The sequence below is a fragment of the Sinocyclocheilus rhinocerous genome, unplaced genomic scaffold (genome assembly GCF_001515625.1).
Source record: "Sinocyclocheilus rhinocerous isolate Xijiao unplaced genomic scaffold, SAMN03320098_v1.1 scaffold77, whole genome shotgun sequence".
NCBI lineage: Eukaryota > Metazoa > Chordata > Actinopteri > Cypriniformes > Cyprinidae > Sinocyclocheilus > Sinocyclocheilus rhinocerous.
Genome location: NW_015635045.1, coordinates 1,453,427 through 1,479,890, shown reverse-complemented (window position 1 = coordinate 1,479,890; position 26,464 = coordinate 1,453,427). Strand labels below are relative to the sequence as shown.

General features: G+C 36.5%; 2 protein-coding genes across 3 annotated transcripts in view; one reads left to right on the top strand and one right to left on the bottom strand.

The window, feature by feature from the left end:
- Positions 1-10,093: 10,093 nt before the first annotated feature.
- On the bottom strand, positions 10,094-12,871 carry LOC107746395 (uncharacterized). Its single transcript, XM_016560604.1, has 7 exons — positions 12,789-12,871; positions 11,653-12,032; positions 11,474-11,551; positions 11,320-11,361; positions 10,966-11,090; positions 10,794-10,883; positions 10,094-10,349 (listed from the first exon to the last, which is right to left on the bottom strand). The coding sequence occupies exons 2-7, from the start codon at positions 11,828-11,830 to the stop codon at positions 10,251-10,253; spliced, it is 612 nt and encodes a 203-aa protein (XP_016416090.1). The 5' UTR covers positions 11,831-12,032; positions 12,789-12,871; the 3' UTR covers positions 10,094-10,250.
- Positions 12,863-26,464, top strand: part of LOC107746393 (RING finger protein 214-like) — a 21,172-nt gene continuing 7,570 nt past the window's right edge. The window contains exons 1-13 of one of the 2 annotated variants that reach the window (XM_016560600.1): positions 12,863-13,017; positions 13,179-13,268; positions 13,354-13,519; positions 13,607-13,666; positions 15,124-15,223; positions 15,490-15,652; positions 15,772-15,964; positions 16,146-16,253; positions 16,416-16,484; positions 16,851-18,834; positions 18,941-19,006; positions 20,259-20,384; positions 22,085-24,947. In XM_016560600.1, the coding sequence (XP_016416086.1) occupies positions 13,213-13,268; positions 13,354-13,519; positions 13,607-13,666; positions 15,124-15,223; positions 15,490-15,652; positions 15,772-15,964; positions 16,146-16,253; positions 16,416-16,484; positions 16,851-18,834; positions 18,941-19,006; positions 20,259-20,384; positions 22,085-22,308 (3,315 nt within the window). In that variant the 5' untranslated portion in view covers positions 12,863-13,017; positions 13,179-13,212 and the 3' untranslated portion in view covers positions 22,309-24,947. Of the gene's footprint in view, positions 13,018-13,178; positions 13,269-13,353; positions 13,520-13,606; positions 13,667-15,123; positions 15,224-15,489; positions 15,653-15,771; positions 15,965-16,145; positions 16,254-16,415; positions 16,485-16,850; positions 18,835-18,940; positions 19,007-20,258; positions 20,385-22,084; positions 24,948-26,464 lie in introns of those variants that run through there. The other variant, XM_016560602.1, reaches the window with a different exon arrangement.

The window sequence follows — 26,464 nt, the reverse complement described above, 5'->3', positions numbered from 1 at the left end:
TCTTTGAATGACTAATTTGCTGTTAATCTCCTCATATGAATGCCTGCATGACATGTATAATTCAGTTTAGACAGTTTGCAAGAATGTTTAGCATCCCCGTTATGAAAATGATCACTGTGAGACGATGGCGGAGTGAACGAGGCTTGAGAGAGTTGTGAGTGAGGGCACGGGCGCAGCCTCCAGCCAGATCCAGCTATTATAAGCGTTTTTGGACTTGTCTTTTCCACTTAATTTAACACTTTAGAAAGTTAAAGTAGGAAGTTGCAATTTAGAGTCAGCGATATCTTTATCTTATCTTATTTGCAAAAGATTGGAAATAATTTCGGTTTATTTTTAATTTATTTTTTGTTTGTTTTATTATCAATATCTAGCAACACTGCATCGCCGGCACTTAAACTGAAAGCAATCAAAAAAGCCCATGGACAGGTTTTTGCTGACAGGATACGACATTCGGTAAGGGAAACGCAAAAAATTATCATGATATTATCTGTCATAAACTTTATCAACGCTGTCAAAAACAGTAGCATTTATAATTAATGCTACTTTATATTATGTTATATTATAATAACACTAGTACAAACAGATCTGTAGAACAAGTAGGTTACAGAATGAAATGAAATACGCAAAAACTAGCCATGAAGAAGTCTATGCTATGTCATTCAGTATAGTTACATTTTCACAAATCATGCTAACTTTCATAAGAGCACTAGACAAAGTTATTGTAGTTATGTATTGTTGCAATAAAGTCCACCCTTAAATATAGTAAAGTATTAACAAATTTTGATGCAATAATAGGGTATGATTTAAAAATAATCATCCCTCCAAAACAGAAAACATCTTTCACAAACTTTTTGTTTATTGTGTATATAATGAGTTGTATTTGTAGGGGTTTGGCAAATTGTGCACTGAGGTTTGTCATTTTATTAATGAAGAATGTGGCAAAGTCGTCAGCTGTTAGAGTTGATGAAGGAGGGGGAGGAGGAGGACAAAGGAGGGAGGAAAATGTTTTAAAGAGCATGCGAGAGTTATGGTGTGTTCACACCAGACGCGATGCGCATTCCTGTATTAATGTGTGTGTTACATTTTACTACTGTATATATACACACACTGATATTACTATTATTTTTATTATTGATAGCAGCATCTCTGTAGCCATGCTAATAAAATACAACTACCACTACAACTGATTTTAATTGTTTTCTATGCTCCAGACCTATATAATAACAGACGGCTGCAATAATGCTCTCTTCTATTGTCTGATTCAACCAGATGTGCCAATAAGATCTTTGCTGATTGGCTTGCGCGAGAACGCGTTAGGCAATTTTCCGCTCGAGTTGAAATTTTTGAACTTGCGCGAAAGACGCGATTGAGGCGAATATCTCTCGTTCGCGGCAAACGCGTCGCGCATTTCGCGTCATTCGCGTCGCCTGGCGCGAATTCGCCTCTATTCGCGTCTTTGCATTGACTTTGTATGTCATCTACTCGCGCGAATAATTAAATTCGCGTTTGGTGTGAACACACTGTTAGGCGAATTGTTAATTTTGTTGTGATAGTACGTCCTTTTAGCAGTGGAGGGATTAGCAGAGAATGAAGAGAGGAGTGATCGATATACTGTACATTAAGGTCAGTAGGATTTTGTGATTTGCGCCATACTCTTTCTGCAGCTCTGAGCTTAGAACGATACTCACGGAGAACATTAGCTAGCCAAGGGGCAGAAGAGGTGGTACGAGCTGGCCTGGAAGACAAGGGGCAGACAGTGTCTAAACAAGACGTAAGAGTGGAGCAGAAAGTATCAGTAGCACGGTTAACATCAAGAGATGATAACTGTTCAGGGGAAGGAAGCAAATGGTTTAATAGCATGATTTAATACGCATACCATTAATATGGTTTAAAACACATGATTTCAACAAGATAAACATGATAATCAGAACCACAACAGATGTTTTTTTTTAGCAGGTACCAGCTGTAATGGCTCAGCTCTATTCTGGAAAAGGGGGCGGGGAACAGCAGCTCATTTGCATTTAAAGAGCCAGGCACGAAAAACAGTGTGTTTCTGCTTCCACTCAAAATAGGCATTTTCAAAATGATATAATAAATGATCTGTGGAGTATTTTGAGCTGAAACTTCACATACACATTCTGGGGACTTATATTACATATTGTAAAAAGGGGCATAATATGGACCTCACTAATTTTCAAAGCCTGGGTACGGCCATGGTTGCTACATTAACCTAGTGAATGTAATCTGTGCCTTAAATTGACAGTTCTGGTTAAAACAATCAGTCAATCAATCAATCTTACCTGTATGACTTGCTTTCGTCTGTGAAGCACAAAAGTCTTCAGGCAGAATTGTACCAATACAGGTTTAGAACAGCATGAAAGTCAGTAAATAATGACTGCATTTCATTCTATTTAATAGCAAGCAGGCTCGTTTAATAAGGTCTAAAATAGCATGGCAATTCAACATAGCAGTTTGTGTTTGATTGAAAATAGCATTTAGATATTATGATAGATTATAGAGCATATCAGTTAAAATTCAGGTTGTCTGACAGATTTACCATCTGTCATAAAACTATTTTCCTACATAAGTTTAATTTCTAATTTGTAATAATATTTTGAAGACTTTTCAAGCTTTCAAACTTAATAGAAACCTCTGAAGAGGTTTCAGTGTTTCTCACCTGACTATATGCTTTTTGTTTGCAGTTAAATATTCCATCAATGCACCTGACAGTGTCAAAGACATTCCTAACACATTCAAGAAAAAACTTAAGGATAAGACAAAATTGGGATCAAAAATCAAGTTAAAAAATAAGCCCAGTGATATTGTCCTAGTTTTCTTCCCAGTTGTTTCTCGCACTGGAACTGACATTGATGCTGCTGTCAATAACATTAAAGGTAAGAAATAGCTATTGCATGGCGATATTGCATGGCATTCCTAATAAAAAAAAAAAAACCTGAAACATATAATTTCAAGTTTCAAGTTTATTTTTTGTACAGCGCTTTTCACGATACAAATCATTGCAAAGCAACTTTACAGCAAATTAAGTTTCTACAATATTTAGTAGTAGCTTATCAGTGGTGACTGTCAGTCAATGTACATATGGCAGAAATGTGGTCATGAATGCATGAACTAGCTTTTCTGCATCAGAAACAGGTAACATGTTTCGTAACTTGGCAATATTTCTAAGATGGAAGAATGCTGTTTTTGTACATGGGAAATATGTTACATATACTGGGTAAATGACAATCATCTTCTCTTTCTTAAACCTATGATAAGCCGGTCATTTTAGTGGTTCTTCATCACACATTTGACCCTGAGGCTGTTGTGTCAGGCAGCAGTAAATTTGTGGACAGGAAGAATACACTTACAGTGGACTGTCTGTTCTAATGAGGACAAAGGATTACTATAGAGTGTAAAAAAATGATAAAGTTTACGAAAATGCTATAGTGTGGCTGAAATCAATGGTATGTTACCATTTCATCAGCATGTTTTTTTTACAAGTGTATAAAAAACTTTTCCTTCACATGCATGTTTACATATGGAGACATGTACAATAATGTGTGTGTGTTTGTAAGAATTTTGGGGAGTTTTAAGATTCAAGAACTTTTCTAATAACAACCTTTCTAATTTTTATTACCAGAAACGTACCCTGAAGCAACGCAAGTTACTCGGTCAATGTATTATGCTTAATAATATCATAAAAGCCATCATCATTTTATATCATAAAAGCCATGTTAGATAACTGTTTTTGTTTTTACACAACTTGGTTTGGAAAGTGTGATGAACAAAAAGGATCCCCTACCAAATCCATTTGAAACCAAATTCCAGTTTGAATCCTGACAGATGCACTGGGAAAATAAATTTAAAATTTCTCTAATTTTTTGATAGTGTATGCGTATTGATAACCAATCAAATCCTCCAACAAAATGTAACCTTATGCATTTTGCAGACTCCTTTTGTCATGTTCAAGTTATAGATGCTCTGCAGAGGTGCTCCTATAGGGGTTGGACAAAATTATGTGAATGCATAGGAAATAGTTAATATTTCTTTATTAAGGTGTTTTACCACCATTAGCCTTTAATACAGCTTCCAGCCTTCTTAGGCTGATGATACACGGGGCAACTTTTTGAGCAATGTTGCAGTCAACGGGCAACCAGGTGAGACACAGGGCCCACGACCGATCTAAAGTATCCAGATAGAAATTTGTTACCCATTGTCAATGGGAAAGTGGCCATGCAACATTGCTAAAAAAAAATTGCCCGGCAAAAGGAAAGAATAGATTAGAATAGATTCATACAACTTTTGAATAGACTCCAGTTGAATGTTGTCACAGAACATCTGCCGATTGCTTCAGGGAATCTGCTTCTCACTCCTCTCTCCAAGACTGGCCCCAGTGATTCGATAATATTAAAGTCAGGTGATTGAAATAGCCAGGGCATATGTTGAAGTTCATCTCGGTGCTCCACGCACCCAAAGTTTTACGATCATGACACCATATTATTTGCATTTTAGCATGGTGTCTGATCAAAATTTAAGCATTTGGAGCTTTCATGGATGTTGGCTTTGTAAAGTTCTCAGTGGTAATTTTTTTTGTAACAGTCTTCAGGGTGAAAATTTAAATCTGATGGCAGTTTGCTGCAGTAGTTCTGTGTTGTTTAGACACAATCCATATTTGGCTGTCCATATCATTCACTTTTGGTTTACGCACACTATTGTTCTTCGCTGATGAAGTCTTGCCATGCTTTGTGTAAGCAGTCATGATCATAAAGACTTGTTCTTAAAACACCATACAGGTGAGGTTTCACCCACAGCCAGTGTTAGGGAAAGTTCATTTTAAAAGTAATGCATTACAATATTGCATTACGCCTGGGGTGTATTATTGACATGTCAAAGTCTAGACCCTGAATATAAGACGACCGCGTTTTTTCAGATGTATTTCCAAGAAAAAAACATCGTCTTATATTCGGGACAATACGGTAATTGTTACTCAGTTACTTTTTATGGAAAGTAATTTGTTACGTTATTTTGAGTTACTTTTTAAAAATATTTGATAATATTTGTCTTATTCAATTATTGCAGGTTTGTATAATATTCTGAGTTTGCATTTGACTGTTTTTATTCATTTTGAGGAATACTGATTCTGTTTTGTGCAGGTGAGATGAGTAAATGCATGTTCACATTTAGTCTAGAACTACAGTAACATCAGATTCACACAGCGCACAATGCCTCTGCACTTACTTACAATTTCTCTCAACATGGCAACACAAGAGCCGTCAGTCAATACATGGGAAACAAAGTAACTGGAGTTACATATTTGAAAAAGTAACTCAGATATTTACTTCTAAATTAAGAAGTAATGTGTTACTTTTCTGGTTACTTTAAAACGTAACCTGATTACGTAACTTGCGTTACTTGTATTATTTTGTCCAACCCCTTATGTACACTTTCTTTCTGACAAAATGACATAAATATTTCAAATGCTGTCTTGCATTATTCATTTCATTATTATAAATGTTTGTTTTTATTATAAAGTCATTATAAAGTTTGTTTTATAATGATTAAAAAGAATAACCAATTTACTTATGTACATAGTTCTGTATTTCTAATTTAAGTAATTGAAGTAAACTAAATATTGTGATAAAAAATTCTAATCTACACAAAGATTTATATATTCTGTAATGCATCTGTGTAATCTTGATCATTGCCATCATCTTCTGTAACAGCAGAGACAGAGGGGTTATGGCGGTCTGGAAGCTCAATAGAGCAATCTCTACGAGTTAACATCTCCACAAGCTCTGTTGCATGTATCTGCTCAGTCACAATCTTCAGGGTAAATCTGGGTGGGTTCCCCACGTGTGTGCCATCAACTGGAATAATCTCTATTTCGGCCATTTTCCTTGAGAAAAAGAGAGGGATCAATGGTAATGTAAGCGAGAAGGCATAGGCCAAATGTGCTGCAGAGATGCTCAATCCTGCTCCTGGAGAACTACAGTACCTTCCTGCAAATATATCTGGACCAACTAATTAAGATCTTCAAGAACACTTCAAAATTACAAAAAGATGTGTTGGATCAAGACTAACTGACCTTTGCTGGAGATTAGATCCCCAGGAACAGGAACAAGCACTCTTGATGTACATGGGATTGATATTGTGTTTATGGTAAACATATCTCTCTCTCTGTGTGTGTGTGTGTGTGTGTGTGTGTGTGTGTGTGTATGTTTTAGTACTCTGTGGGTCTCTGTGTGTGATGTCGTCTTATGAGCCAACAGACAGCAAAGATGACCAGCAGGAGGAGCAACAGCAACACCACAAACACGATTAAGACATCAGAGTTCAGCCACCTTGACAGAGAATCTCCTGTTTCCATTCCTACATGGAGTAACACAAGCATGAACTGTTTTGAGAAATGTACATATGCTCAGTGAACCTTATGAAATACAAACTGAACAATAACTGTAACCAGTATATAAACGTTTCATTATAAATCACTGTTTGATATTTAACGCCGCAATAACTACTTATGAAACATCTTTCTACTGCAATGAAATATGAAACGATAAAAACCACAAATGATTTTCAGTTTAAGTTAGTGCAAAGATCTACGTTATAAAGTAATATCTTTGATATAGCCTACCTGAATAATGGCCTGTTCTATTGGTCTCTTTCTGATCAGTGAACGTGCTCTGTCAAAGAATAGAAACACTATAGCCATAATATAATTTTGATACAAAATTAAAGTGAGGATACCAGCGTGATGTTACTAGTTAGGTTTACGTTTTGTTGTTGTTTTGTAACTTGCAACAACGGTTAAAACGGTTCAACACTTCAAAACATAACAGGAAGGGGGCGCTAGAACCCGGGAAATGCGAAACGTTAAGACTTGATCACTTCTGTAAGGTGTTTGCATAGGCCTAAAGCAGTCAGCTAGTTGATGTAATACGTTTTCATTTTAGATCTTTATATAGTCTAATATTCAGTCAGTCAAGGCAGATGCAGGGGATGAGCAAGAGAACGGAAACCAAGTGATCATAAGAAATTATCTGAATTTATTAAATATCCAAAGATTGCCTGATTCCACTTGCCTTGAAACCAATTCATCAAGTGTTCTTAAAACAAGAAAAAGACAATGGAAAATTATTGTTTTTATTAAACAATAAAACAGTTTTGAAGGGAGACAACTTCTTATCTGTAACTTCTAGAGACAATACAGTTATTCTGTCTAATTACAGAGATGAGTTTTGCCTTGCACAGACAGATAAGCAACAGCAAAGAAGCAAAAAAACAAAACAAACAAAAAAACAATGTGAATTCAAGCATAAATGTTATTATTTTATAAATGTATAAAATAATAATAAAGACATATAATAAAATAATTTTAAAAAAGACAAGACATATATTTGCTCTCTTGATGCTGAACTTTGTTCCAAGGAGCTATTCATATTACAGCTCAAATTCAAAATTCCTAGCCATTGATGGCATGGCCTGGATCGCTTTGAAGTACTGGAGTTATGAGGACAAGTGCTACTAGAGAAGAAGGTGGCAATAGTAATGATGATTAAGACAAAAAAGAAGCCAAATTCATAACATTTAGACAAGCAAGCTGTGCCTATGGGATTCACTCTCCTCTCACACACAAATCCTTCTCCATGATCTGTATCAACATCAGTCATCATGATGTCACAGCCATGATCTTCGTCATCCTGAGGCACAACCAGAACATAGTCAGAAGGACATTTTTACAGAAATGTATCAAAATGATGTTCACAGAATGTGAAATGATAAACATATAATAATAATAATTTTATTGCTCATTAAATATTTCTGTTATATTTAATTATATTTTATTCAAATTTATACTGAGTTACAGTATATTATATTCAATATCTTTTCTACATGTATTTCTTTTTTTTTATTTCTCACACACTTCTTTACATTTAAACACAATCACACAACCAAACCCTCGACCACACTTCCTGTTCCCACATGCACGTCTCTTCACTGTCCCCTGCAATTTTGTGTTAAACAGAATCCAGTAGATATGTTCTGTTGTTATTCATCACAATATATATATATATATATATATATATTATTTCTGTCACTGTTTGGGTTCCTTGCCATTGTTGCCTTGCCTTGGCTTGCTTAGTTGGGGACACATCATTTTCAGTAATATTACTGAATTGACTGAAACGACACTATTGGATGAGAACTGAACTGAGCTGGATGATACTTTACATCTGAATTGAACTCATAATTGAAGATTTTACACAGTAATTGAACTGAACTAAATTAACACTGAACTGTACTCAGCCGAACAATGACACTATTGTTTTTTTTTTTGTTTTAGTGTTTTTGCTTAAAAAAAACATAAAATGTTTTTGTTTGTAGTTTGAAGAAATTATAAATATTTGAATAATCTAGAAACCATTAAAAATGCCTTTGTATTAATAAGCATTTGTAGGACTGTTTCAGAGGAAAACCACAACAGACCCATTTTAACACTTCCGTTTTGTGGTTTAGCTCAAAAGACTTATCGCTGCCTTAAAGGGGTCATATGATACGATTTCAAGTTTTCCTTTCTCTTTGGAGTGTTACAAGCTCTTGGTGCATAAAGAAGATCTGTAAAGTTGCAAAAACTAAAGTCTCAAATTCAAAGAGATATTCTTTATAAAAGTTAAGAGTCAACCACACCTACCTAAAACGGTTCGTTCTAACACGCCCCCACATGTCTACGTCACTATGTGGTAAGATTTGCGTTAACCTTAAACCGCATAAACACATTTCATTACACCAAATACACAAAATAATGTTCTTTTTAGCAACATCATATGACCCCTTTAAGAACAATAACATATGAGAACTTTTAAGATACAGAAATATAACAAATTGTTGATAATCTGATAATGAAGTAAGTTTCTATGTGCCACACAGTTTATCCAGCTTTTCAATGTTTCACACAGGCTGAAAAATAGTTAACAAAATTAGTTTCTTCTCACCAGTATAAATAGATAAATAAATAAAATTAACCTTTTTCTCCTTTTGCTGGTTGAGTTTCTTTGTTGTGAAAATCTGGGGGAGGGGGGTGATATTCATGAATACTCAGTGAAACTACATGAACTGTACTCATTACTGTCACAATCCATATTTAAATCCATATTTAGTGTGTGAGTTTAAAATGTTGCTGTGCCATGATGCTTACAATTTAGGCCCGCAATGACAAGGATGATGGCTGAGATAAGAATCTTGGCAAACAGTAAAAATACATACTTCCTTTCACTCTGCTCTGTTAAACAAAGATTAATAGAGATTAATACAATAGTTTTGATTACAAATTATATGCAAGTTAATTCCATTTATTGATTCCAACCATTCTTCCCATGTTGTCTTACTTGAGAGCAGTGTTGTATCAACATTGGCTACCAGAAATCACTTACTCTGCCTTTAATAGTTCCTTGGGCTGCAGGAGGTCTGTACTGAAGACACTGATAAACATCTTCTGTTTGAGAAGCACCTCTCATCTGCGTCGTCTCACTCTCTTCATATTCATTCATAGACACAGGAAAACGCTGCTGCAGCTCCATCACACTCACAAGCACTGAAGTAATGGCACACATGCACAGAATCACACATCACGTGATCTGAGGTTGAAAAATTAGTTGTGATGCTCAGTAGCTATCGCTTGTGGTTGTGTTGACTAAAAATAAGTGCCACCCCTGCTAAGATATTTTGAGTAGCCTATCAAAACAGTGGCTCGGTTCTCATGCTTTACATTCTATACTCTCCTTTGGACACGGTTTTCACCACCATATCATCAAGTAATTCATATAGTGGCTAAAGAAAAAAAAATGCAATATAGGCTATATTCTTATAGGCTTATGCCCACCATAAGAAATTAGCTAATTTATTTACATGTACTTATTGAATAACCTTAGACATCTCCAAAGATCTCCCTGATTCCATCTGCCTAGAAGCAAAATCATCAAGTGTTCTTAAAACAAGAAAAAGAGAATAGAAAATTATCGCTTTTTAAAAATGTCATTGAAAGCCTTGAAGGGACACAACCTCTTATCTGGAACTTCTGGAGACAATACAGCTATTCTGTCTAGTTACAGAGAAGAGTTTTAATAAAATAAAACAAGATAAATGAAGTACAACACATATGCATGCTGTCTGGAAGCTGAACTTTGGGCCAAGTAGCTGTCCAGTAGGCTACATCCATTACAGCTTCAAAAGATGCCAAAGTCTGCACAATTTTAGACTATGGGATTCACTCTCCTCTCACACACAAATCCTTCTCCATGGTCTGTGTCAACATCATCAGTCATGATGCCACACTCATGATCTTCATCATCCTGAGGCACAACCAGAATTTTTTTTTTTTTTTTTTTAGAAATGTAATAAAATGTTCTTAGAATGTGAATTAAAACACCTATAATTCATATTAGATTCATGTAAGACAATAATACTTTTTTGCTTTAATAAGTCCTACTTTAAAAAAAATGTTTCAATATTTTTTCCCCCACTTTTTCCCCACTGTCTCACACACAAACCATAGATCACACACTTTCTAACATAATTTCTCACTGTTCTCACAGTTTTGTGTAAAACAGTCATCCGTTTTGGTCATGTAGTCATTCATATATAAAGTATTTTAAAAATTGTTTTTCAAGCTCTCAGTTTTACAAACTTCCAACAGCTTTAAAAAACTTTTTCAATTTTGATAATTGTTCAGAAAAATCTTTCACAAATATGAAAACAAAATTTTTAAATAAAACCAAAAATTTCAAATGCATTACCATTGATGGAGAAGCAGTGTATCCAGATCCATCTGATGAGGCTCTTGAGAGCAAAAATTGCTTTCCATTGGTTCTAGATATCAACCAGACCTGCCCATGTACACATATACATTCAACGATGTGTTCACATTTAAAGGAGAAAGAGAGGAAAGTGTATGAATAGCTGCTGCACCTTGTTATGCTCAGTTAAAATGGCCAGACTGGCATTTCTCTTAGAACAGAAGCTCTCAGCAGCACGGCAATCACTGTGGTCACTCCAGAACAAATAAAACACATTGTCATGGAGAAGCCACATTTCTGAAAGATATCAAAGAATAGTAAGTATGAAATATAGAATAGTTTGTTAGTTGACAGTAATAAAAAACACACATACACACAAGAAACCCATTTTTACAGTTTTTTGATTTAAGATAGAAATGTAACACACTGGAGTTAATCTAATAATGAAGTATGTGTGAATCAGTTTGAATCAGTTTATATCCAGTAAGTACATTTTTTACACCAGTAAGTAAAAATTAAAATGAACCTTTTTGTCCTTTTATTGGTTGTGTTTCTCTGTTGTGAGAGTCTAGGGGGAAAACATGATATTCAGAAATGTGAAATATTTTACTGACACATTTTTTTTCTAGATTATTATTTAGTGCCTCAATGAATTTCAAATACTGTGCCATGATACTTACAATTTAGACCCACAATGACAAGGATGATGGCTGAGATAAGAATGTTCACAGCAAACAGTAAAAACACATACTTTCTTTCTGTTAAACAGAGATTATTAGAGATTAATAAGATTGCACTAACTGTAAATTACATTAAAAGTTTTTTTTTCCATCCATTTATCCATCCTCTGTTGCCTTACCTGAGAGCAGTGTTGTACTGTTAATAGTTCCATGGTGTGCAGTAGCTGGGAACTGAAGACTTTGATAAAGATCTTCTGTTCTAACATCATAATTTTTCTGCATCTTCCTCTTCTCTGCATTTCCTTCACTTTCTTCATAATCATTCACGGACACAGAAAAACGCTGCTGCAGCTCCATCACACTCGCAAGCACTTTAGTAATTGCACATGCACATAGTTGTTAGAATCATATATCACACTCTCTGAGGTTGAAAAAAATAGTTGTGATGCTGGTTTTCTTTCTCTTCTGCACTTCCTTTTCCGTCTATAGTCAGACCATGCTTCCCCACATCCCTTGATGATGGTGTGCTTGGATATACAAACAGCAGTGCAGTCTCTGACTAGACAGAAACAGGAAGTAGTGGGAAGCATTAACTCGAAAAGGTAACTATAACTTGATGATCATGATCAAATTAATGTTACACAATCTGCAAAATGTCAGATAAAGCAGAAGCTAAATGTGCCATTGGTTTCTAGAATGTGTTCCTTCTCTCCCTATCTTTCAGACTGTATCGGGCAGATCACAATCTGCACTCCCATTGGTAGTCCCTGCTCATTTGCATACACTAGAGAAATATTTCTCCACTCATTGACATGCATTTGAGCAAACAGTTTTCAGTCAGTTTTCCTGACCGCGAGCATAGTTAAGAACACTTGTCCTCATTCTGATCATGCTCTGGGCATATTATGGGGACTTCATTTTGCTGGTATGAGTCCTTTCCAAAAGTATATCTTTCAAGGTATCTTGGAGGGGAGTCAAATCCATCCTATGGGAACATACTGCTTATTTGGCTACTGACTTAAAATTAATTTCTTAAAATGATTTGTAAATCTTCTTATTTGCAGGAATTGTAGTAAGTCAACAGAAACTGTTTTGTTCTGCGTACGAAAGGGAAAGGGTTCACAGTTGTTGGAAGAATGAAGAAAAATGGGCATAGGAAATCTTACACTTAAAACACTAGCCTACTATGTAATGAATTGAATCATCATAAAATATATAACACATTAATGAGATATTTCAAGAAAAGTAGGTCTATTTAATAGGATTTAGTCAATGTTCCACACTCCAGCCCTGTAGGTGGTGGAAACCTACATACCTTCATGAAACGCCAGAAGTAGAAGAAGAAGAAGAACGCGTGCGCCGTCACTTGACGTCCCGGAAGTAAAACAGGTTTAGATGATGTCATGGAGGTTGCGACAGTTGTCTGTTCTTTTCGTTTTTAAAAAAAGATCATTATTCATTTAATTTATTTAGATTACATACTGTATACAATGAGTATACTGTATGTCATTTGACCATCAAGACCAACTCTTTGAATGTTTAGTGTAAGTTTTGGTTAATTTCTGTGCGCTATTGTTAACTCTGCTTTTGGCGCTCATATTTCACTGTGAAAATGATTTAAAACCAGTGCATCGTGGGTATATATTAAGACGCGTTCATGAATATACTGCGGCTTAGGTATAAAATCCTCAATATTGTATCTCAGATCCGGAGTCTTGTGTCGCTGAGTTTGCCTGTCAATGGAAAGTGAAAAACACACCGAGTGGAGTTCGGCTTTAGATGAAGACTTAATTCAGTAAGTACAAAAGGTAACGTTAGAATTTTGAATTGTTTCTACTTAAAATGATTCAGCAACACGACTGTCCCCGTTCTCTTGACAGGGATCCCGTTTCTGCTGTGATTCCTCCGGGTCCTTCTCCATGGAGCCTATCATCCGGGCCCTGGTCCACTGAGAGCAGCGTCCCAGCAGTATTAAATCAATATGCTGAAGCGCAAAATTACAGCAGTTTTATCCCCAGCAATGAAACACAAAGCCAAACCGTACAGGTCTTTAGAACCCCCTAATGACACATTTCACAAAAGTGATCATTTAAATGTAGTTTTATGTAGTTTGATTGTTGTCTCCAACTGTAGACGGAGGACTGGAATGAGGAAAAATCTACAAACACAAATGAGGACTGGGAATCAGACATGGTAAGTTTTGGTTTTGTGTGTTTGCAGGTGTATGTGTTTGTGTGTTCTGATGATCGTCACAGTGTGGGGACAAAAATCTGTTTACGGTTACATCATGGGGACCAAAAATCAGGTCTCCATAAGGTAAACCCATTTAAATGAATAGAGGAGCTATTCTGAAGTTGCTGGTGAAGTTTTTTTTTTACATTGGTCCATTACACATTTATCAGTAGAGGTGTGTGTGTGTAAGGGGTGCTCAGTTGCACCCCAAAACAATTCTGGCTCATAATGCAGTCACTTCTTCACACACACAAATATTCCAAATATGTTTGGGTACAACCCACTTCCTAGTCCTCGTTAGCAAGAATTTCAGCAGAAAAATGAAAATGTAAGTGTTAAATTGACACTACATACGGAGAACAAGGAAGAAGATTATTTGCAGGAGATGCCAACTAAGGATCTAAGAACTTTTGCAGAGGATAAAAAGTGAAACACAAGGTAAGCATATATGTATCCAACCAATGAGGTTAATTAGATATAAATAGGTAGCTAGTTAGCACTAATTAACTGTTGTGAGACATGAAATGTTTCTATGTTTTTCCAACTAGCGATCGCACAATCATAATTTTAACTGAAGAGTCTTGTCAAATATTTAGCCTGAATGGCTGCTAATGGAGTGATTCTGTTAATATTAGTCTGTGTTTTTTTTTTTGTCTAGTTAGCGTTAGTACTGGAAGGGGGCAGGGGTGGGTTATTTTATATAAAGAAATTTTAACATTTAACTTTTAAAGTTTTAATACATTAATACATACAATACATTAATAATATGTAATACATTAAATATGACAATTATTTTAAAAAAAATTCTTATTTTATATTTCTTGACAGGGCATTCCGAGGGGGGTGTGGATTATATGTAGACTTGAAGATCAATATTTGTTTTTACATTTAAGTGAATTTATAGACGACATATACAAGCCACAGATCTTAACCTAAGTGCTTCACAAAGAAATTAAGTAAAATTTGGGGGGGGAAAACAAAAACAATGAATTGGTGAGTAGCTTTGAATGACAAAATGATTAAACTTTTAAAATTATGAATGATTAAATGTTATGACAGTGGTTCAGATAAACATGGGTTTGTGTGGTGAGATTGTCCAATAGAGCAGTTGGGATAAGGTTCAAATAAGTAGTTAAATAATTGCCCAAGGCTACCTGGGATTATATGAAAATAATGAGTTTGTGTTGATGCCCTCAAGGCTAGCATTGTGTCAGATATTTAACTGAACCTTATTTCTGATTTCTTGTGTTTCATCGATGCATTATGATAACATTATAATTAATGTTACATAACTATTATACAGAACAGTGTTACATTACAAGAGCATTCTTATCTGCTTATTGAACATTCTAGTTTTATTCTTCATGTCCCCCTATTTTCACAGTAGTTCACAGTTTCACACTTTTTTTTTCTTGCAGTCATCACGAATCAGCTCCCTTAAGGATGTCATGCATCATATTGTTTCAAAGACTGACAAAACATTCAAATTAGAGGTGAAGTATATCAATGCAGTGAAAGGTAAGGTGGTGTCTGGTGTGATTTATTGGTTAATAACTGTCATATGTGCATTAAATAGGCACCTGGTTGCAGAATATTTTTAATCAGCTACCAACTGTTGATGTCTTTTTTAGTGTGTGTGTAATTGTTGGTATCCTTTCTGCAAGATGCTTTTTAAAAATTTTGTAGCATGTATTTTCATAGACTAGTTGATGATGTTTTAGATCTATAGGTTTTCCTGTTTTTGTTTTTGTTTTTTTTGAAAATGTTTTTGATGTGTTTTGCAGGGCATGGTCTATTTGCAAAGGGTTCCATTTGCAAAGGTGAATTTGTTGTTGAATATAGGGGAGATATAATAAATGATGCAGAGTTGCAGAGCAGAAGAAAACGTTACCACACATCCAGTGCTGCATTTATATTTGAGTTTAAGTGGAGAGGGAAAACATGGAGGTAAGAAGTCAAGTTGCACCAAAGCTATATTTTTATGCTGTATTATAGTAAATGAGGCACTGATTTGTGATGATGTATTATAAATCATGTATTTATCCTTTTCTTGTTTTCATATTAAGTATTGATGCCTCTAGAGAAGATGGATCGTTTGGGCGGATAGTTAATGATGACCACAAACATCCAAACTGTGAGATGAAGAAAATTGATGTGAATGGAAAGATACACCTTTGTTTGTTTGCCCTGAATGACATTAAAGAAGGAGAAGAAATTACATATGATTATGGAGGAGAAGACTACCCATGGAGAACACAAGTATGTTGCACAGCACACTGTGTTCAGAATAGCTTGTATTGTTGCAACACATTAGTGGTAGTCTTATATTTAGGGCCAGTTTTATCATTCACAGGTTTTAAAATGAAGTTGATTTTTATTCGGACGTCATGCAGCATCTACATCATATTTATCTCCTGTGTTTCCCCATTGTCTTTTACAGACGACCAGCATTGCTGCTAATACCAAGGCAGAAGGTGACTCTGATCCTTCCCCCAGGTCACAGACTCGGATCAGTGATGCTACTGGTCAAAATAACTCTCCTCAACAAGTATGTTCACATTTATCACTAAAGATTTAGAAATCCACTCTCTCTCATTGTCATGTTTAAGTGTTTTTTCAAGCATATTTAACCTAAACAAATGTATATTTTTAAATTTCAAATACCGTAATAATGTAAAGTGTTGTTTATACTTTTGCTTTTTGTTTACAGATTGTGACACAGCTCCAAAATGAAAATGAGATTTTTGTACCAAGACTGAGACAGACTAAAAGTATAATAGTAAGTTGAAGTCGCAACAAAAGTCATTTTGTATTGAACAGGGCTTTTGCTTAGAGCTAAAAAATCTCAAATTGATTCTCATCATTAATTACTCAGTGAATTATGTAATATCTAATATTATATAATATAATTATTATTATTATGTATGCTACTATAAAATATTAATATATTCTTAGGTGATAAATCATTTGGACTTCAAAAGATCAAAGATCATCACTTTCAAGAATTTTGAATCACCTTTATTTAAGCCCAAAAGCATTTAATTGGTTTTTAATTAATGTACCTGAACAATGAATTATCACACAGCGTCTGTTAAATTACTGATCAATTAATTAACTGTGACATTTCTAATCATTATCGTTTTAGATGAAAGACAAAGATCTTGAAGATTCTGTTGAACTTTTTGATTCTACACCAGAGAGTTCAGATGATTACTTTACAGACACCACTTCTGAAAGTGACTTTGACAGTGATGCTAATCTTATACCAAACCAGACAAAACTTCAGCTTCTTTATGATGAACTGGATGTTGATGATTCTGGCTCACTGAGTTCCCTTGACTGTGACACAGCAACACCAGAAAAAAGGCACAGCCTTGCATCTGAAGCATCTGGAACAGAAGAACCATGTTCAAGTCAGAATGCAATAGATGGCGTAGTTGTTAGCGCTTACCAAAAAAGAGGTGTTAGTAGAGTGTACAACAAGAGACATTACTGCTTGTATTGCTGTAAGCCTTATGCTAAGATGGCAAGGCATCTAGAAAGTTCACATGCAAATGAATCCGATGTGGCTAAAGCGCTAAGCTTTCCAAAGAGTTCCAAGGAGAGAAAAAAACAGCTAGATTATATTCGCAACAGAGGAAACTATGTTCACAATGCTGCTGTTATGGAATCAGGAAAGGGGGAACTAGTGCCATATAAACGGCCATCCAAAGAAGCGCAGGGAAAAGATTTCATGCATTGTGCATACTGTCAAGGACTTTTTGCAAGAAAGGTCCTGTGGCGACATATGCGCACTTGTATACTTCAACCTCAATCGGTCCCCCTCAAACCAGGAAAAAAACGTGTTCAGTCGATGTGTATATACACAGGGCCTGTGCCTTCAAACATGACTAAACAACTATGGGAAGTAATTAGTGGCATGAATCTTGACCCAATCACAGATATAATAAAAAAAGACAAAGTAATTATTGATATTGGTCAGCATTTGTTAAACATAGGTGGGCTATCAGCCAAGAATAAACGGTGTGTGCGAGACAAGATGCGAGAATTGGGAAGGTTGGTTCACAATGCTAGGAGAGTCACCTCCTTAAAAACAATGGAAGATTGTGTGAATCCAAAGAAGTACATGGAGACTGTCAAAGCTGTCAAGTATACATGTGGGTATGAATCTGACAAGTTTATGATTCCATCACTTGCAAAGAAGCTTGGGAATTCTCTGCTTCAAGTAAGCAAACTCTTAAAAGCTCAGGGCTTATTGTCAAATGACAAACAGCGAGCGAAGAATGCCAGTGAGTTTCAAGACGTCCATCAGGAAAAGTGGAACGAAATGATCTTAGACACAGCATTGAGGAATATTAGGGAAGCAAAGTGGAATGTGCCCGCTCTCATGCCCTTTACTGAAGATGTCCAAAAAATGCACACATATCTCTGTCAAGTGCAAGATGAGTGGTACAAATCACTCTCTGAAAGTTCCTCTACTAAAGCCTGGATGGCGCTGGCAAAGGTTTGTCTAGCCCAGATAATTCTCTTTAACCGGCGCAGGGGAGGAGAGGTGGCGAGCATGCCATTGTCTGAGTTTTTTTCAAGAGACACTTCTGATCCACATGACGGTGTGGACTGGGCACTGTCCGAAGTAGAAAAAAAACTCTGCAGACACTTCTCAAGGATTATCACCATGGGAAAGTGTGGTCAACCAGTTCCAATTCTTCTGACTCCAAAAATGCTGTGTTCCTTAGAACTCCTTGTTAAGCAGAGAGAGCCTTGTGGGGTTCTAAAAGACAATGGTTACATGTTTGCAAGACCAGAAGCCATGACACATTTCCGAGGGTCAGACTGCCTCCGTGGCTTTGCAAAAGCATGTGGTGCAAAGTGTCCCAAATCACTGACATCTACCAGACTGCGAAAGCATGCTGCAGTCCTTTCAACAGTGCTGAATATGACAGAAACGGAGATGGACCAGCTTGCAAACTTTCTTGGACATGATATAAAAATTCATCGTGAATTCTGCCGACTCCCTGAGAAGACCCTGCAACTCGCCAAGATCTGCAAAGTTCTAATGGCTCTCGAACAAGGAAGATTAGCTGTGTTCCATGGCAAGAACTTGGATGAAATTGTGATTGATCCTGATGGTGTGTTTGTTGATTTTTTTTTTCTTTGTTTTCTTGTTCTGTGTTTACCATATATTCCTTTCTGCTAAATCACATTGTTAAGTTGTACTTTGTTTGGCCTCAACAGAAAAAGTTCTGGAAAGTGATGAAGACCGGATAATACAAGAGGGACACTGTTCATCTACTGTTTATGGTTTGTATTACTATCAAACACTTTTCCTGAGCAGGCTTCACAGTTAAAGGGGTCATATGATGCGATTTCAATTTTTCCTTTCTCTTTGGAGTATTACAAGCTCTTGGTGCATAAAGAAGATCTGTAAAGTTGCAAAGTCTAAAGTCTCAAATCCAAAGAGATATTCTTTATAAAAGTTAAGAGTCAGCCACGCCTACCTAAAACGGCTCATTCTAACACGCCCCCACATATCTACATCACTATGTGGAAATATTAGCATAATGCCGCCCAAATGTGCACGCAAAGAAAGAAAGCGTGGTTTCAGGAACAGCAGTAGTGTTAATGCAGCCATGTCAGGGAGACGCTGTAAAGGGATGAGTCAAAAGTATCAATTATTATATTAATTTAAACAATTATCAATTAATTATTATATTAAATAACATATAAATATATCTTAGTGTCTTAATTTTTTTGATTTTTATAATGCATTAGCTTTTTGTCGATCCACTGGTTCACATTTAAAAATATGTAGCAAAAATAGAAGATGGGCTTATTGAAAAAGCAAATTCGTTCTCTGCCTGCAGGTTTCACTTTCGGAACTGCGCATCTAGTGGTTTCCCCGGTAAATGGCAATTTAAATAAAATACAGATTTCCAAACAATCCAAACCGGGTATCCCCTTGAACTTGGTAAAAATTTAAAGCATGTCAACATATTCTGTTACACCAAATACACAAAATAATGATCTTTAAAAAAGCATCATATGACCCCTTTAAAATTGATCATCCGAGTCTAATATGATCCAGCGGGCCGTACTAAAAGACACTGCGGGCCGCCAGTTGCCCATCCCCGATGTACAGTATGTGGAAAATAAGTTTTTTGAACCTTAAACCGCAAAAACACATTTCATTACACCAACTACACAAAATAATGTTCTTTTTAGCAGCATCATATGACCCCTTTAAAAGTAAACTTCATGAGCAATATCAGTCAAGAGAAAATAAAAATAACATGAAAGATTCCCCATTCATTAATTGAATATTATGTGGTTCAATTATACTTGCAATGATGTACAGAAATGCACACTTTATGGTTTATTGCATGTTTATGCACTAATTATATTTTAAAGCCATTAGTACTGCAAATTACATAAGTTTTATGTAAGTGTATTGTGTATACAGTGTATTAAAGTGTATTGTCTGCCTTGTATAGTACACGTAAAGTATATCTTTCTGAAAATATTGAATTGATAATATTTTTATAATTTTCCATAGAACCAATAGCAGAGGAGGCACTTCCTCCTGCCGAGAGGAATGACATGCCACCACCACCCAAAAGACAAAAACCACCATCCCCATCACCACCTTCAGGACCCAGTGCTGTGAGGCCTTGTTTTCAAGGTGAACTCTCTACACATTTTTATGTCAGTAATGTTTATGTCTGCTGCTTTTTGAAGATGCACTGTCAGTCTACAAATTAAACTAGAAAGGGCCAAATGTTGCAGTAGCAGGAATAGCCCATTCCAAGAATATTCCCAATTTCCATGCCTCAGGCCAGTGGCCTGATATATAAACATTGCATAGTCACAAAATGATGTTAATTTAACAAATTCTAGAGGAGCACGTTCAGATAATCTACCCAATTAGCATGAGAGGAGACCTATTATATATAGCCAGCTCACCTCTGTCCCTACGGCAGTTTTCCGGTATCTCTCGACCACCCCAACTCCTCAATCTTGACTATTTCTGTCCCAGCCTGGGATATGGGGGAGTACTCTTAAGTTCAGGCCATATTCTCAGCTCAGAGTCCTCTCCTTGGACAGCACATAAAACTTGTGAAATGGCCATTGAACTATGCTAAATATGCAAAGAGTCAATATTTACAATGTTGACCCTTCATGGCCTCTGTAATTCGCTTCTGGATATCAGTTTCTGGGTCAAATCCTTACTGAAGGCTTTCCATTCTTGCCTTAGTGTATGGAGTTGATCACAATTTGTGGGCTTCTGCTTGTCCACTCGGCTTTTGAGGATTGACCATAGGTTCTCCATTGGATTAAGATCCGGGGAGTTACCTGGCCATGAATCCAGAATTTTAATGTAATGATTTCCAAGCCACTTCATTATCACTCTTGAATTGTGGGAACAAATAGGGGAAATAAGGAAACAAATTAATATGTTGTGGGAACAAATTATTAATTTGCGGCATAGTTACGTTTGCGATCATTTTACTTTAGATGGCGATAATGTTAATTGCAAATGTTGTGATTGTGTTTTAAAATACAGTACTACAACGAGCATCATGATACCATTTGAAAACAGCGAGTTTTGTGTGGCATTTGCACATCCTGTCATGCCGGTGACTATATGCCATCTGGCAGTATGAAGGGTAACGATTAATTGATAATTAATTTAAATTACGATTGATTATGGGATTGACATCCCTTGAACAAAATCTGATTTTAAGGATGAAATCTATGCAAAGTTTTATACACGAGGCCCTAAATCACTAACCCCTGGTTTCACAGACAAGGCTTAAAACTAGTCCTAGACTAAAATGTAAGTCTGAGCTGTTTCAACTGAAAGAAACTTGCACTGACTGATCTTAAAATATATCAGTGCCTTTGTTTTGTCTCAAAAAGCACACCAGTAATGTTTTTTTCTAAGCACGTTAATAAAAATTACTTAAATGTCCTAATTGAGCTATGGCCTAATCCTGGCTTAGTCTAAGCCCTGTCTGTGAAACCAGGCCTAAATGCTGATTTTGATCAAGATTACAGTGCTCAGAAACCCATCTGTAGTTGTTAAGGTTACTTGGTTGTTGCTAAAATCTACTAGGTACTTTAAATGGACTAGTAACTTTGGCTGTTTTAATAATGAAATCATCACCAATAACTAACCCCTAGAGCAGTTATTGAGTGAATAGATGCATAGTAAAAACTTACATTACTCATACTGTAGAAGCAGCTCAACTTCAAGTAACTTTACTGTCATTTGAAATAATATGCTGATCATATAAATACTGTTATAAGATTCATAACTTTGGATCGGAATTCCAGCACACACCCTCATTTATCTTGTTAATTTTTTTTCACCGCTTTAAGGTCAAACTACCCATAAGAAAAATCCCTGGCAGCAGACAGAGGTGCAGGCGGTGGAAAGGCACATGATGCGATTCATCACATCTTTTACTGTACCAGGAAAGAGTGACTGTGAGAAGTGTTTAAAGGCTGAACCAGGAGCTCTAAAGAACCGGGACTGGAAGAATGTGAAATTCTTCATATATAACCGTATTACAGCCTATAAAAAGAGTTTGCAGTGCACATAATATGAAGATTACCAACTCTCTGGTATGGCAGTTTTTGTTTACAATAGCCTTTTTTCTCTCTTCCATTGAATTTTGAGGTAGGTATCCAAAGAGGTCAAAACTCCAGCATAAATATATACTGCCCTACAAAGGCAAAGTGCAGTAACTACGCAAACACTGAAACTGAGAAAAATGCCTTTAAAGTTTTTACATCAGCCAGTCAAACATATTGTGGGTAGATTAGTGGCAATGCATTCTTTTAAAGCCTTAGGATGAAATTTTTTATAGATAAAAACCATGACCACTGATGTGAGCTTTGACCACCAAAATGCAGATACTGCACTCTGCCTTTGGATGACCTTAAACAACTACACCACTATTGCAAAAGCAAAGTGCAGTGCCTACAAACTAAATCGGATACAAAACTAGTTTGTTGTGTTTCTTGCTACATGTTGATTGTTTTTAATAACTTTAATAGTTTTATTGATGTTTGCATGTTGTGAATGTTAAAATTACTCAGTAGTAAGCCTCAAGATCGTCTTATCGCAATGCTCCTTTCACCACAAAGAGTGTTTTGCTCTTTTTTTTTTATTTAAGAAGTAATTAATTACAGACCAAGTAGTTAAAACAGTAGTTAAAAATTCACACAATTTAAACTTTTCCTAACAATATAACTAGGCATGTCATAAAGGAAAATAAGGGTTAATTGTGATTCTTTATAGGAAAATAAGGGACAGAATAAGGGATGCTCAAAATATTTGTACTGTACCACATCCTGTGCATCATCTCCATGTCTGCAGTTAAGTATATAAAAGGTGTATAAAAGGTTCTCAGAAAAAATCTCATTTGTTTGCTTAACGTATTTATGTACAATTATTCTAAAAGGAATTTTACACACAAACCACTGGCCTGTGAAATTGTGAAAGAAGTCATCCCTCAGGTAGATTGTATGTTTTCTTGCCTAGCTGCGTGCGCGTGCCCAATGGCAGGTAAGGGGACGCCCCTTAACCAAGCGTATATAGCCCCTGCACGCGATACCTTTCCTCAGTGAGCATATTCACTTCTCGTGCAGCAAGTGGGGCAAACTTGGTGGATCTCTCCACTCGATGTTTTGGAGAACCAGGGTTACGAACCGTAACCTATTGTTCTCTTTCATCATCTCGTGTTCGAGATCCACCTATGGGAGATATGGACAACTCCCCAGTTGTCCAGTATACTCACAGCGAGGCCCTGTAAGCCAAAGGACGGTCACCTGGCAAGGCGGTGCTCGACACGTCACCAAGTACCTGACCCTACACAAAGTGAGAATGCAATACCGGCCATGTAAGAAATGACATGTGGTAACATGCATACTAGACCTAACAACATAATGCCAAGGCATATATTATAGAAATATACATATGTATATATTGACATATACATACATACATATACAAATATAATAATGTGTCAGGGGAGGGTACAGATGACCTGCTTAATGAGATGAATAAGCCGGGCTGGACAACCCAGGCTTAAAAAGGTGTAAAGGGTCTAAGGGCACAAGGCTACAAAGAGCCCACACCTAAAACAGAGTAAGCTACCGGGGTGCAGGTAACATCAAGCCGGTAGTATTTGACAAATGTGTGTAGAGAGGCCCAGCTTGCAGCGGCACAAATGTCCTGCAAGGAAACCCCTTTAAATGGAGCTGGCAAGGCCACTATGTCCCTAGTGAATTGCACTCGATGAGGCCCACATGGCCGCACTCCATTTGATTCATATGCCAGAGAGATGGCTTCCACGAACCAATGAGAGAGGCATTACTTAGAAATGGATTTTCCCCATGTTCAGGGGGCCCATTAGTTGAAGAGCAGATCACTCCTCCTGAAAGGGCTGGTCCTGTCAGCTGGTCCCCGCATTTAGCCTCTGATCCTCCGCAGAGGAGGATGAAAAGCAGAAGCTCAAACACTTTACACGTGAAAGCTGGGAAGCACTCTGGCATAAAGGCCGGGTTAGGCCTTAGTTACTGCAAGAGAATTAGTGCACGAGGGATGAACAGAGAGCCCGTGCAAATCACTGACATGTTTGGCGGAAGCCAAGGCCAGGAGCAGAGCTGTCTTGAAAGACAGATGCTTACAGGAGATATCTCCCTAATTCGTTTAAAATATAAAGATACTACTACTAATAATAATTTCCAATCAGTAGACCATGTTCAATTAAGCTAATAGTAGGACACTCTTAAACTGGAATTTACTATTTGTGTATTCAGTTGGGCTTAAAGCAATTATGGTATTTTCATGGAGTGTAGCAGCAGTATCATAGAATTCAGATTGTGTTATTAGCGAATTGTTAATAGCAGTATGCATAGCAAATCAAATTATGCGTTTAGTTGTGCTAGCAGTAGGTAGACCATAGTTTATATTTACGTTTATTCATTTTGCAGATGCTTTTATCCAAAGCGACTTACAATTGCTGAAGTTTCAGTGACTAAAAATGGATGGTATGTGAACTCAAGCGAATAGGCATCATTTGTGTTTGTTTATTTAAAAGGGTCTTATAGCAATTCTAAGTACCTTTGTGCAGCTGTAGCAGCAGTATGCATAGTTATTCAGATCGCAGGTAGCGAATTTAATAGCAGCAGCACGCATAGCAAATTCATATGCAATGTTAGAAATAATATTAGCAGCAGGAAGTCAAATTATTGTTGCTAATATAGCAGCGGCAGCAGAAAGTACTTCAGTTGCTTGAAATTTCAGTGATAACGCATGGGGTAAGTAACCCTTTAAAGTGAAATAGGCATTTTATTTATTTGCTTATTTAACAGGGCTTAAATCTACTTACAGTAGATTTTGTGCACTCTTCAAAGCGAAATGGGCATTATTTGATTGTGTTTGCTTGTTAATAAAGATGCTTATGGCAATTCTAAGTACTTTTGTGCAGCATAGCAGCAGTATGCATAGTTATTCAGATCGATAGTTTAGTGAATTTTAATAGCAGCAGCACGCATGGCAAAATTTAGATGCAATGTTAGAAATATTAGCAGCAGTCTGCATGGCAATCCAATTATTGTTGCTAATATAGCAGCAGCAGCACAAATTTCATTTAGTTGCATGACATTTCAGTGATAAGATAACGCTTAGATGGTAGTGAACTTTTAGGTGAAATAGGCAATTTATTACTTTGCTATTCAGTTCAACAGGGTTTATAGAACTCTTCAAAGCGAAATAAGCATTAATTGGTTGTGTTAAGGTTATTTAAGGGGCAGTAGCAATTCTAAGTACTTTTCTGCAACAGTATGCATAGCTATTCAGATTGCATGTTAGCAAATTTTATAGCATGCATAGCAAATTCAGATGCAAGGTTAGAAATAATATTAGCAGCAGCATGCATAGCAAGTCATATTATTGTTGCTAACATAGCAACGGCAGCAAAAAGCGCTTTAGTTGCATGAAATTTTAGTGATAACTCGAATTCTTCAAAGCGAAATAAGCATTAATTGGTTGTGTTTGTTCATTTAAAACGGGGCAGTAGCAATTCTAAGTATTTTTGTGCAGCAATATGCATAGCTATTCAGATCGCAATGTTAGCAAATTGTATAGCATGCATAGCAAATTCAGATGCAAGGTTAGAAATAATATTAGCAGCAGCATGCATAGCAAGTCATATTATTGTTGCTAACATAGCAACGGCAGCAAAAAGCGCTTTAGTTGCATGAAATTTTAGTGATAACTCATGGAGGGTAAATTAACTCTTTAAAGTGCAATAGGCATTTATTGCTTTGCTTATTCAACAGGGCTTGCAGCAGGTTTCGTGCAGCAGCAGTAGATTATGCTTCGTAAATTCTGATTAAATATTACAACCGCAACAGCTCGCACAGTAAATTCCTACTACAATATTGTGAATATCATTAACAGCAACAGCATGTACTTCAACTCGGTATTGAAATGTTAGTGAATATGATCAATAGCAGCAGTAGCAGAAGTTTTGTTGCGTTGGCCGTATCACACTGCATACATTGCGGACAGCTTTACCTATCGTAACGGGTCTATTGACTTTGTCATGTTGTGCTGCTCGCGTCTGGCATAGACACCGTGTTAGAATAAAATAGCCATTCGCCTTGCTACTTGTATGCCTAATTAATGGAGCTCAGCAGTTCAGTCTCTTGTGCAGTAGCAGCAGCTTGCATAGGCATTCAGTCATC

Excerpts from the sequence above, each read along its gene's own strand:
- LOC107746395 (XM_016560604.1), bottom strand. The coding sequence starts at position 11,830 with ATGGAGCTGCAGCAGCGTTTTTCTGTGTCCGTGAATGATTATGAAGAA. Across the intron at positions 11,552-11,652 it reads CAGTACAACACTGCTCTCAG|AAAGAAAGTATGTGTTTTTA; the intron begins GTAAGGCAACAG and ends TCTGTTTAACAG. Across the intron at positions 11,362-11,473 it reads TGTCATTGTGGGTCTAAATT|ACTCTCACAACAGAGAAACA; the intron begins GTAAGTATCATG and ends TTTTCCCCCTAG.